General features: G+C 38.9%; 1 protein-coding gene across 1 annotated transcript in view; it reads left to right on the plus strand.

The window, feature by feature from the left end:
• The window catches only part of NPFFR2 (neuropeptide FF receptor 2), a 99,323-nt gene extending 92,648 nt beyond the window's left edge, over nt 1-6,675 (plus strand). Inside the window, exons 3-4 of the mRNA XM_047719867.1 lie at nt 237-336; nt 5,850-6,675. Of these exons, the coding sequence (XP_047575823.1) occupies nt 237-336; nt 5,850-6,675 (926 nt within the window). The remainder of the gene's footprint in view (nt 1-236; nt 337-5,849) is intronic.
• Nucleotides 6,676-14,352: the final 7,677 nt, after the last annotated feature.

The following is a 14,352-nucleotide window of genomic DNA, read 5'->3' on the forward strand; positions in this document are numbered from 1 at the left end:
TGCCTAGAATGTTGTAACTACTGCATTATGTTTTGACATTATTAGTAGTATACTAAAAATAGAGCTCTGGAGATATTAATGAAAATAATGGAAAACAATGATTGTTCCCTGGATATCATTTAGGAAATAGTTGCATCAGTCTTGATTTCATGCTTTTCTGTTCATATTTTTGGTGAGAGTAAAAAAATACATCTATATATATGATCTATTCAAAGACTGTTTCTTATCCCTTTCAGGATGGCCCTTTGGAAGCACAATGTGCAAGATCAGTGGATTCATCCAAGGAGTATCAGTTGCGGCTTCAGTCTTTACTTTAGTTGCCATAGCTGTGGATAGGTAAGTCAGCACCAAAATTGGAATCTGATGAAAAACGTATAATCTACTATATTTGCCAAATCTGCCCCAAATTTTATCTGTAATATCTACTCTTTTAAGAGCACAGCATATATCTGCTAAAGGTTCAGTAATAAAATAAAACTACTAAAGTTTCCGTTTTTAAAATTAAATAATTAGGGATGACACATGTCTTATTTGGGGCTGTTATAATAAGATACCATCAACTGTATGTCTGAAACAACAGAAATTTATTTCTCACAGTTCTGGAGGTTGGGGCCAAGGTCAGGATGCTAGTAGCTTCTGTGTCTGGTGAGAGAACTTTTCCTGGTTTGCAGAGGGGCATTTTCTCCAAGGAACCAGGAGCTCTATTCTCCTCTTTTTAAAAGGTCACTAATCCTATCATGAGGACACCACCCTCTTGATCTCATTTGAACCTAATTAGTTCTAACTACCATCCAATCAGGGTTAAGACCCTGACACTTATTCAAGGTATGAATTTTGAGGGGACACAAAGTCTACAACATCATAGTTATACTATTTTTCACTACAATCAAATTTTCTAGTGATAGAAATGTGAAATCTAAAATTTTATCCAGATTTTAAGAGAAAATTTAATCATCATTTACACATAGTGTTGAGGTGTGCCTGTACTGCGCTGGTCTGTATATCATCTAAAACACATTAGACAGGGATGCCTGGGTGGCTCAGATGGTTAGACGTCTGCCTTTGGCTCAGGTCATGATCTCCAGGTCCTGGGAATGAGCCCCACATTGGGCTCCCAGCTCAGCAGGGAGCCTGCTTCTCCTACTGCCCCTCAAATGAATAAATAAAATCTTAAAAAAAAAATAAAACAAGTTAGACAAAGTGCTGCCTAGAGAAGTTCACATTCTGGTAGAGGCAGAGAGATATGTTAACAAATACTTACAGGGGCGCCTGGGTGGCTCAGTGGGTTAAAGCCTCTGCTTTCGGCTCAGGTCATGATCCCAGGGTCATGGGATCGAGCCCCGCATCGGGGGTCTCTGCTCAGCGGGGAGCCTGCTTCCTCCTCTCTCTCTGCCTGCTTCTCTGCCTACTTGTGATCTCTGTCTGTCAAATAAATAAATAAAATCTTTAAAAAAAAACAAATACTTACAAATAATACTCTCTACTATAACAAACTGTACAAAGGAGAGAGTGATCAAGTTACCTCTCGGGACAGGGAGTGTCAAGTTCACAGAAGAGGTCATAACTGATTGCTCAAGATTTAGAAACTAACTTTGGGAAGAAATAGAGGAAAGAGCATCTCTTAAGTCCATATATAGATATCTATATGGACTTGAAGTGGAGGATACTTATCAAGAGAAGCACAGAGAGGCAGGCCAGCTAGAACATGGGAAGGTGGAATGGCACATTAGGTGTGACCATTTCTTCCACAGAAAGAGGCAAGTGGGTTTTCTATGGGCTTGTCTTCCATTTGTTCTGAAGACATCAGGGAACTGCTGAAGTCTTTTATATGGGGGAGTAATTACTAGACTTCATTTTAGGAAAACAGAAAGGGTTTGGAGTTGTATAAGACTGGAGAAAGGAAGAACAGTTAAACTTTTGTAACAACTTAGGTGGGAGAGGATGTAAGGCAGTGGCAATGGCAATTAAGAGATATTTGGGAGAGAAACTGAATAATGCCTCAAAAAACAAAATGCTCTAGAATTGTTGACATCAAAAACCAAATTGGTAGATTGTGTTTTAAATATTAATCTATTTCTAAGAACCCATATTATAGATCTAGCTTTTTGGTTTCCATTTAAAGAGAACAGAACTTGCAATATATGCTAACAAGCGTATGCCAAAGGTATCTTTTTATATTAAAATTTGGGAGCCAATTATTTCCAAATTTACTACATTCTATTGCTATTTTGCTAAATCATTTTTTGATGTACTAATTTATACTAATACTTATTTTATACTAGTAAAAAATGCTACTACTAATTTTGTTGTGAATATAATACTAAACTTAATTTTACAATTATTTATGTTACCTCTACAGTGAATAAAAGAAATATCCTTTGTATTTTCTACTTGCATCTTGAGCTTATCAGATTTAGTATTATATATCCCTAAGTTTCTCTTTCACTGTTTCTACAATGCCTCCTAAGCAGAGATATCATTTTAAAAAGGTTAAAACAATAAGCATATTGTGCTATGTTTACTCAAGGGATAATGGTATATGAGGTAAAATCAATTAACTAGGTCCATGTATTTTAAAATGCATAAATTTCAGAAGCATACAATCTCAAAGCTATGCAATGATGCATGTGATAGGGTGCCATAATATAGAAATTAAAATGTTATAAATGCAGGCTAATACTGTCAAAGCCTAAAAACATTGACAGGAATGACATATAGCAACTTTAGATTTCTGAGGAAAGTGGAATAGATTAGAATTGAATAGACCTACCAAAAAAATTTCATCTCTGTCATGTTTTAGGTCTTTTTTTTTTTAAGATTTTATTTATTTATTTGACAGAGAGAGATCACAAGTAGGCAGAGAGGCAGGCAGAGAGGGAGAGAGGAGGAAGCAGGTTCCCTGCTGAGCAGAGAGCCAGATGCGGGGCTCGATCCCATGACCCTGGGATCATGACCTGAGCTGAAGGCAGAGGCTCAACCCACTGAGCCACCCAAGCACCCCTGTTTTAGGTCTTTTAAAAAGTGATGAAACTATGGTCACCTGCCGTGACACACCCTTTGCTCTCTGCCTTCCCAGCCATGTGTCATTTCTCTAGAGTTTCAGTTTTCTGTTGCAGTGTAACAAGTCAGCTCCCAAAACAAACCACTTAGTGGCTCATGACGCTCAGGAATCTATGACGAGGGCAGCTTCACTGACTGGAAACATATACCTTGTTTCTGCTCCACTTGGCATCGGGGAGGGAGTTCTAAGACCAAGAAGGAAGCCTTTTCCTAATGTTGGTGCCCAGACTGGGAAGACTTGAACATCTCGGAGTGAGAACTGGGGCTTCTCAGGCCCTGCATGGGCTCCGCAGCATGGCAGCTTCAAGGTAGCTGAGCTTCTCATGTCTGTCCAAGGCATGGGTATCCTAAGAGAGTGTGTCCGTGAAAATCACATAGTGTCCCTTGTGCATCCTGTTCCTTAGAAGTGAGTCATGAAGGCCATTCAATGGACGTTGGAGGGCATGTTCCAGAATTTAGACCTATTTTAAAGCCACCACACCTTCATCTCTATCTGAACTACTGGCACCCAAATGCATTTCTCAGGGTCGGCTCTTGGAGGAAGCCAAACTACAAAAAAAAAAAAAAAAAAAAAAAATCTCCCAAACCTATTTCTCCAGATTAACTTCACCTACACATCCAACAACCACCACCTCAAAATAACACAGACCCAGAACTAAACTTTCTTCCCTACCAGTCCTCCACAAAAAAAAAAAACAAAAAACTAAACAAAAAGCTTATTTTTCTCATTTTTTCCCAGCCAAGGAATGGCAGGCTCGCACATCCAATCTAAATGAAAATCTTGAGATTTATTCTTGAACTTTCCTTCTCTCTCCAACTTCTTTCTAGTCACTCTTCAAATCCCATCAGTTCTGGGTGCCACTGGTCCTGAACAAGGCACCATCCCCCATTGCTTGAAAGAGAAAACTGAGATTTCTTTTCCTAAGTGGTGTGGTGATTAATTTTATATGTGAACTTGACCGTGCCAGGAGGTGCCCAGATATTTGGTCAAACGTTATCCTGGGTGTGTTTGGTGAGATTAACATTTGAATCCATAGGCTGAGTAAAAGATTGCCCGCGTTCATCTGGGAGGCCCTTATTCAACAAATTGAAAACCCAAATACGAACAAAAAGGCTGACCTTCCTGCAAGTGAGAGAGTATTGCTCCTGCCCGAGTTTTTGAGCTGAGACATCAGGTTTTTTTCTGTCCTCAAACTACAACCTTAGATCTCCTGGGGTATGAGTCTGATAGCTTCTAGACTGGAACTTGTATCAGTGGCTGTCCTGTTCTCAGGCCTTCAGATTTGAACTGGAAGCCCTGTCGGCTCTCCCGTGTCTCCATTTTGCCAGCTGCAGGGACTTCTCAATGTCCAAAACTGCATGAGCCAACCCCATAAAATAAGTGTCTTTCCGTATATTTATACATACTGTTGGCTCTGTATCCCTAGAGAACCCTGACTAATGCAGTGGCCAAGTGTAAACTCTAGCAGGATTTTAGCATAATTAAACAATATTTTCCTTGCCTGTTTCCTGGCAGAGAGCATTTCCTATCATGTTCATCTTTATCTCTCTGAACACACACACACACACACACACACACACACACACAATTTGTTGAATGAATGAAAAAAGATTGAAGCCCCAACAGTTGGTTTACAAAAAGAAAAAGATACCTAGAATTGTGCCAATGAAGGTACCTGTAATTTAATGATGAGTAGATGGGGAGACTCTTTAATTAGAAGATTAAAAGAGAACTTGGAAGTTAAGACAGCAGACCTTACACATGCTGCAATGAAGGACAACAGAGCAATCAACGTTCAAGTTAATTAGTATGTGAAGCTATGTGAGATAAATTAATATGGAGCTGCTGCTGAGCCATGAAAAGCTTTAAGTTTTCTTACCTGCAGATCTGGAAAGTAATAATTTTCATTTTTCCACTTTACACACTCATTACAAAAAACAAAGATTAAATAGGTGATTGTACTTTGAAAAATATATTATATAGTTGTATATGGTATGACTATAATTATCATAGTGAGTATGAATAATAACACCAAGACTCACAATGCCAAAATTGCAGTTAAATGCAATCAGGGTTATGCTATGTACTGAGATTGAATTTTCATGCTCACCAGAGGACATACAATGTCTGGAAGGCATGTAATAGAAGTCATAATGGAAACTCTCAGACTGTCATAGCTGTGACTCAAGCCACCAAAACACTTAGTGTCTTGAAACAAAAATGCTTAAACGAATCTATGGTTTGGTTGGGTGCCTCTGTGTCATCACTCAAGCTTCTATATGTCATGCTTGCTAAATGTTCAATTGGCCAAGCACAGAGATGACATGGGAAGGGGCCACAGAAGGTCATGAGGGAGAGTTTAACAATGGACTCTGGAGCCAAACAACTTGTGTTAAAATTATGTGTAGCTGTGGACAAGATTTTTTTTTTTTTTTTTTTACTTTTTCTAGACCTATTTTGCTATTTTTTAAGTGGGTAAGTTTAAAGAGACAATGCAAACCAATGAGAAAGAGTCTGGAACAGAATACTAAGTATTCATGTTCAATATCTGCTAGTTACAATGGTCACTTTTATTATTAAAGGTGATTAATATACTGTCTGATACTCAACTTATTCACATTTTGAGATGAAATTTATATCTGTCACAAAAAACACCAATGCATGCCACTCTGTTGCTAATGGTAACTTCGTTTTTTGAGAGGAACATGAATGGGAGAATTAAATTTAATTCACAACTTGGTCAGAAGTTTTGAGGCAATGTTCCACTGATACTTGCTTTTAATTGCAGGTTCCAGTGTGTTGTCTACCCTTTTAAACCAAAGCTCACTATCAAGGCAGCATTTGTCATTATTGTGGTCATCTGGGTCCTGGCCATTGCCATTATGTCCCCATCTGCCATAATGCTACATGTGGAAGAAGAAAAATATTACCAAGTGAGACTCAACTCCCAGAATAAAACCAGTCCAGTCTACTGGTGCCGGGAAGACTGGCCAAATCAGGAAATGAGGAAGATCTACACCACTGTGCTGTTTGCCAATATCTACCTGGTTCCCCTGTCCCTCATTGTCATCATGTATGGAAGGATTGGGATTTCACTCTTCAAGATGACAGTACCCCACACAGGCAAGCAGAAGCAGGAACAGTGGCACATGGTGTCCAAGAAGAAGCAGAAGGTCATTAAGATGCTCCTGATCGTAGCCCTGCTTTTTATTCTCTCCTGGTTGCCTCTGTGGACACTGATGATGCTCTCAGACTACACTGACCTGTCTCCAAATGAGCTGCGGGTCATCAACATCTACATCTACCCTTTTGCACATTGGCTGGCCTTTTGCAACAGCAGTGTCAATCCCATCATTTATGGTTTCTTCAATGAGAATTTTCACCGTGCTTTCCAAGATGCTTTTCACCTTCAGCTCTGCCAAAAAAGAGCAAAGCCCAAGGAAACGTACACTCTAAGAGCTAAAGACAATGTGATCATAAATACATCTCATCAGTTAGCCCAGGGACTTACCATTCAAAATTCACATGAGGAAGATTTGCCTTGTAGGAAAAGTACTGAAAAACCCAAACAAGAATTGATGATGGAAGAATTAGGGGAAGCTACTCAGCAATGAGATTTTAAAAGAGCTGGTATGATGATTTTTTTTTTTTAGATTTATTTATTTATTTGACAGACAGAGATCACAAGTAGGCAGAGAGGCAGGCAGAGAGAGAGAAGGGGGAAGCAGGTTCCCTGCTAAGCAGAGAGCCCGATGCGGGGCTCGATCCCAGGACCGAGATCATGACCTGAGCCGAAGGCAGAGGCTTAACCCACTGAGCCACCCAGGCGCCCCTGGTATGATGATTTTAACTATACTCTGTGTTATATATAGAAATACTCTTGCTTTCTATAGCTTTGCATTTCAGTTCTTTCTGAGAATGTTCTAAAGAAAACATGTACTGAAACCCTCTCTGGACAGAAGTGGAAAAAGCAGTCTATGTTCATATTCAATCTTACGTTATACAAACTATATAGTGACTCACATATGAATTTGCCTAGATGAATCCATTTTCTAGGAACAATTTTCAAAGCTTGACCTTTTCCATTTTAGCCATTTGTATATGAGTCAAGCATGTGCATTATGGGTGTACCACTAAAGACAACACACACCCATTTTCCCCAAATGGTGATAAATGGGCAGTTCTTTTCATAAGAGTACATTTCCTCAATTCCATCTTTGCTTTTGGAGTTGAAATTTTAGACTAGAGAATTACTTGTGTTTTTAAAATATACTTAGGTTTCTTAGAAATAATGGCAATAGCAAATAGATGTTATTTCTTTTAAAGAGTACAGTTAAAGTTGGTGAGAGAATAACATTGTTGGCTTTTTAATATTTTCATAAATAGGGGCACCTGTGTGGCTCAGTTGGTTAAGCATCCAGCCCCCTTTTGTTGTCAATAAATTTTATTATGTTCAATTAGCCATCATATAGTATGTCATTACTTTTTTATTTCAGCTCAGGTCATGATCTCAGGGTCCTGTGTTGGGCTCCCAGCTCAGCAGGAAGTCTGCTTCTCCTTCTCTGTCTGCCGCTCCCTCTGCTCATGCTCTCAATCTCTTTCTTTCGCAAATGAACCTTTAAAAAAATTTTTCATAAATAAAATTCGTGCCCTAGCTACAACCATGTTTCTTACAGAGGTGACTCGGGACCCCAATTTGACCCCCTCTCTGGTAGAATCTCTGACACAAAGGCGCAAATCCTTTAATAATGCAGTGGTTAGCAGAAGAATGACCGCTCATTTGTAGTGCTTAGTCAATGATGTTCAACAACCATTATAAGATTCCCATAAAGTCTATACAGAACAGGACCAATTATTCCAGATTTCCTGCTGGGCACAGCATTTAAATCCGGCACTCTTACTGAATTTGTAAATTAGTACCACTGTTAAAAAGAGACTTACAAACCCTTGGATTCTGCTGTGTTTCAATTATGTAATAATAACAGCTGTTAATGCTAGCTTTTATTCTAGGGTGAGATTAGTCCCTAGAAAATTTGAAAATATAATAGATAGTTTGGCAAACAAAAATAAATCTCTTGGTTTAGACCTTATGTGTTTTTCCAGTCATTCATGTGGTTCAAGCTAAAAGCCTTTCAACATTATGGGCCTTTGAGAAAATAACTGTTGAGTTTTCAACTGAATTGAGCTACATGAGATCTGAATATACAAGTGTTATTCCTACGACCAGGAAGGGAACTTTGGAAGTTTATGTACAGAATCTGACCTTATATTCCTTTGCCCTCATTTACTAAAATACTGTGTACAGTAGGTGTTGAAGTCTATTTTGTTAGACTATTTATTGTTTTCTGATGGGCATCCTCACATTCTATCAGGACCTCAAACTCAAACTAAACCCCACATCCTTACCTGTCATCGATCTGCCTTTTATCAACTTCATCCCCCTTTCACATGTGTTTCCACCAATAGTCTGCTTATAACAAAGCAGGTATTATCTAAAGTGATGTATTTTATCATGCTCATTTTCTTGAGTCCTCATAAGCAGAGTTGTTAATATCCATATTTTTACTAACAGCCTTTTCAAGACAACCTAAGTCACAAGCCCCAGAGCTTTGTTTCAAGACCTATAAACCTGGGCGCCTGGGTGGCTCAGTGGGTTAAGCCACTGCCTTTGGCTCAGGTCATGATCTCAGGGTCCTGGGATCGAGTCCCACATCGGGCTCTCTGCTCAGCAGGGAGCCTGCTTCCCTCTCTCTCTCTCTCTCTCTCTGCCTGCCTCTCTGTCTACTTGTGATCTCTGTCTGTCAAATAAATAAATAAAATCTTTAAAAAAAAAAAAAGACCTATAAACCTAGTGAAATTTGCCTGACTGGATTTCAAAATTTCTTGGGAATGGTGAACACTTTTTTCTTCCCATTTTCTCCCTTTTTGAACAGATATGGCTATAACTGATACTCCATGCTTGTACCACCATTGTGTTTTAGGAACAAATAACCTGCTTCTTTAGTTCCATAGATGTTGCATAGATGGACAGAAATTCTACCACTAAATCTGTGGTAATTTGTTATGGCAGAAATACATAGTAAATACACATCATTTTCTTTTTTATAGTTAATTCTTTGGTACACTCGAAGTGTATTTTTCTTAAGAGAAAAATATAAATATTTTATAGTATTTAAGCAGTTTTTCCATTCAATCATCTCTCTGCCTGGTTTCTTCTCGAGCTCATTAAGGGATTTTAGGTAGAATGCCCTCCCTTCTAGGTGGCAGCCGCTACCACCAGCTCTGCCTGATCTGTTGACTGTGCTACTCCCTTGCTTAGGGACTGTGCTGTGATACATTGCCTCCCTCTGGGCAGGAAGTTTGGCAAGGGGGGATAGCCTTTGAATTATACCATGCACAGGTTAAACACAAGCTCAGTTCAGCAAATTCATAAAGTGAGAAAAATCTACCTTTGATGAACTTATAAAGAAAGTTGTATTCCAAAGAACATTAAAAGCTATATGAATTTCGGTGTAGATATGTTTTGTGTTTGTTTCTAATCACAACATGGAACAAGGATCAGCACGGTCAGTGGTTAAGGCCAGCATGCCACAAAGGCAGTTTGTGTGGTAGTTAGGATGAGAGGTATTAGAGAAGGACTGACAGGTTCAAATCAAGGATTCTCTGCTTGTTACCAGTTGCATGAGTATGTGCAAATTACTTAATCCTTCCCTGTGTTGGCGTCTTCATCTGTAAAATGGGGTGATACTAGTACCTGTTCATAAGGTTGTCCTTAAATGAATTATATCACATAATGCATTTGAAACAGCGCTTAGTCTCCAAATAATCACGTGTGCAATTTATGTATCAAATATTCAGGTGGAAAAAGTCAAATTTCATACTGGATTAAAAAAGAAAAAAACATAAAAGTAAAGGGAGTTTCTTCACCTGATACATAATCCCTGAGTACTTGTGTATAAGCTGTTACCTATGTCACATAGTAATTGCCTTACAGAGGCTGACATCTATGTAACATATAAATACTAATTAAAGCAAAAATGGAAAAAAGTAAATTTAACTGAAAGTCTCAAGCCTGGAGGAATGACAGTGGGTTAAAAATGGACAAGAAATAATCATCACTTCTCTGTACATAGCATATGTGTTTTCTCATGTATTTGTCTTCCTCTTTAAACTAAGGCCAAAGAAGCATCTTTTTAATCTTTGTATCTCTAGAGCTCAGCATGTTGTCCTGAACACACAGGTGAATAATAACTGATTTTAAGTAAATTGAATATCAGAACAAGTATTCTTATGAATTTGTTACTCTACCATCTTCATTAGGATAGAACATTATGATCTGTAACTGTGAATTGTAATAAAATAAAACATTTCCCTGATAATAACTATTGTTTCTCAATTCAATATTTCTCATAAACAAATACATTACTGAAGGACTCAGAAAAGTACTTTTTTTAAAATTATTCATTTATTTGCCAGACAGAGAGAAAGGGAGAGCACAAGCAGAGAGAGGTGCAGGCAGAGGGAGAAGCAGGCTCCCCACTGAGCAAGGAGCCCGATGTGGGGCTTGATCCCAGGACCCCAGGATCATGACCTGAGCTGAAGGCAGAAGCTTAATAAACTGAGCCACTCGGGCATCCCCCAGAACAGTACTTTTGATTTTACTGTGAGATCCAACATATTATGATGAGTAAAATTTCGGATAAAGAAGTTTGCCAGGAATTATATTACTAGTTTTTTTAATTAGTTATTTAATATAATTTCTGAAGATGTATTTTAAAAATTTTAGAGTCTGACTCCTGGGTTAGATGGTGGAGTAGGAGGATCCTAAGCTAACCTCATCCCATGGACAGATCTAGATAACACCCACATCAGTTTAAATAACCCAGAAAACAACGTGTTAGAGTTAACAACACTTAACAAGACTGTTAGAACAGGACGCCTGTGTGGCTCAGTGGGTTAAGCCTCTGCCTTCAGCTGAGGTCATGATCTCAGGGTCCTGGGATCGAGTCCCACATCAGGCTCTCTGCTCAGCAGGGATCCTACTTCCCTCTCTCTCTCTGCCTGCCTTTCTGACTCCTTGTGATCTCTCTCCCTCTTTCTGTCAAATAAATAAGTAAAATATTAAAAAAAAAAAAGACTGTTAGAACAGATTCTCTATACCTAAATGTAGATAAATCGGCTGCATTGAAAAAGGTAGGAAGAGCTCATGTGTAGTCAGGAATCAAACTGGCAAGACTGTCCATGAGAGGGAGGAACACCACAGGCATGAGAAAGGGAAAGGAGCAGACCTCACATCAGCCACCCCAGGCACAGAGGACCCACACAGAGAGACAAATCCCCACAACATTTGGCTTTGAAACCAAAGGGGCTTAACTTTGTGAGTTCTTACAGTCAGTGGGACTTAACAACTAGAAGTTTAAAAATAGTGGACTCCCCTCTGGGAGAGCTGAAAGGTGATAGGAAACTGAAACAGAAATTATATTAAATAACTAATTTAAAAAGAGACAGACAGCATGACAAACAGCTCCACTGATAAACAACATAGAAGCAGAAGTTCGAAAAACACCTAGGGCATATGAGAAAGAGATTTATTTACTAATCTCAGAGTATGTGCTAGAGAGGCAGGGATTTTTAGGAGACTTTAAGAACAAAATTGCTGGGGTACCTGGGTGGCTCAGATGGTTGAGCTTATACCTTTGGTTCAGGTCACCATCTCAGGGTCCTGAGATGGAGCCCCATGTCAGGCTCCCTGCCCAGCAGGGAATCTGCCTCTCCCTCTCCCTCTGCCTCTGCTGCTCCCCTTGCTCCTACTCTCTCTAGCTCTCCCTCTCAAATGAATAAATAAAATATTAAAAAAAAAAAAGAACAAAATTGCTGACAGGTGCTATTCTCTCACTCACTTCAGCACACCCAGCTCCTGAGCTTTTCCTCAGACCTGCCTCCTCCAGCTGGGCCTCAGCAGTTCTCCAAAAACAACTACGGATCCCTGCCACAGCAGACCAGCATACATCTTACAAACACCACACCGCTTGCCCCCACACTGTCCTGTAGACCTGACTCCCATGATCCACCATCAGCAAGTCCATCACATCATGGCATTGTGCAAGCAACTCCTAGAGGGGCTGGCACCAGCTCAAAGTGACTCGAACCCAGAGAGAAGGGAATAAAACCACACACAACACTTTGGGTCCCAGACATCTGGTGTGACTGCACCAACCAACAAAAGCTTCTCAGAGCACAACAGGGAGAGTGCCCTGCAGATCAGTGTGACCGCAGTCCTGACAAACCCTGGTCTGACCCAACTCAAGCCCAAGGTGACCACCAACACCACAGGGCCCAAACTCTGCCCACAACAGGCAAAGAGAACTATTTTAGATAATTGGACTGAAGACTAATGCAGCTTGGTCATAACAGCAGGGCATACACACAGCACACAGAGGAGACACCCCTGAAGTACCAGTTTCCAGTGATCAGGGGCACTGCATGGCCACACACTATAAGGCCTCTTTTTCATATGGCCACGACTTTCAAGAGCAGGAGATATGGCTGGCTTTACAAACACACAGAAACAGACACAGAGAGTTAGACAAAATGAGGAGACAGAGGAATAGGCCCCAAATGAAAGAAAAGGACAGAATTACAGCAAGAGAGCTAAATGAAATGAACACAATGTGCCTTATAGAAAATTTAAAGTAACAGTTGTAAATGTACACAACAGACTTGAGAAAAGAGTGGAACACTTCAGTGAGACCCTCAACAAAGAGAAAAACATAAAAAAGAACCAATTAGTGATGAAGAATTCAGTAAGTGAAATTAAAAATACATGAGAGAGAATAAATAGTAAGCTACAGGAAGCAGAATGGATCAGCAACCTGGAGAATAGGGTAATAGAAATCAAGCTGAACAGGAGGAAGAAAAAATAATAGTTAAAAAATGAAAATAGACTAAGGGAACTCAGTGACACCATCAACTGTAATAACATTTGCATTTTAGGGATCCCAGAAGGAGGAGGGATAGAGTAGGGTGGCAGGGGTTGGATAGAAAATTTATTTGAAGAAATAATAGCTGAAAACTTTCCAAATCTGAGGACAGAAACAGAAAACCTGATTCAGGAGGCAGAGAGAGTACCCAATAAAATCAACCCAGGGAGGTGCACACCAAGACATACTATAATTAAAATAGCAAAAAAATAGTGATAAACAAAATTCCAAAAGCAGCAAAAGAAAGCAGTTACATAAAAGGGAAACCACATAAGTCTATCAGCTGATTTTTCAGCAGAAACTTTGTAGACCTGAAGAGAGTGACATGATATATTCAAAGTAGTAAAAGGAAAAAAACAAAAAATAAAAAACCATACAAGCAAGAGTACTCTATCTCTCACAGTTTTCATTAAGCATACAAGAAGAGATGTAGAGCTTTCCACAAAAACATAAGTTAAAAGAATTCATCAGCACTAAAACAGCCTTACAAGAAATGTTAAATGGGATTCTTTGAGTGGAAAGGAAAGACCATAAGCAGGAGTAAGAAAAGAATGACACATAGGGGTAAAATAAGTATACCTATAAAAAGGGATTCACAAAATAAAATGATGCAAAGTATGACACCATATATCCAAAATATGGGGAAAAATGATAAGTAAAAATATAGTACTTTAAGAATGGGTTCAAACTTAAATGATTTAAATGACTGTTATGTGCATTAGATGTTATATATAAACATAGTAAACACACACACACACACACACACAAACCCAGAAATAGATAATGCAAAAAATAAAGAGAAAGGAATACAAGTGTATCACTAAAGAAAGCCAACAAACCGTAAGACAGCAAGAAAACAAAGGAAAGAGAACTACAAAACACAATCATAAAACACATAACAAAGTGGCAATAAGCACATATCTATGAATAATTACTTTGAATGTAAATAGACTAAACACTCCAATCAAAAGACATACAGTGACAGAATGGATTAAAAAAAAAAGCAAGTGCCATCCATATGCTACCTATAAGAGACTAATTTCAGTCCTAAAGACACATGCAGATTAAAAGTGAAGGAATAAAAACCATTTATCATGCAAATGGAAGTGAAGAGAAAGCTGGGGTAGCAATACATACATTAAAAAAAATAGGCTTTAAAACAAAAACTATTACAAGAGACAAAGAAGGACACTACATAAAGGAAATAATCAAACAAGGAGATGCAACAATTGTAAATATTCATGCATACAACATGGGAGCACTGAAATACATAAAGCAACTACTAACGAACATAAAGGAAGAAACTGTTAA

Source organism: Lutra lutra, chromosome 2, assembly GCF_902655055.1.
Source record: "Lutra lutra chromosome 2, mLutLut1.2, whole genome shotgun sequence".
Classification (NCBI taxonomy): domain Eukaryota; kingdom Metazoa; phylum Chordata; class Mammalia; order Carnivora; family Mustelidae; genus Lutra; species Lutra lutra.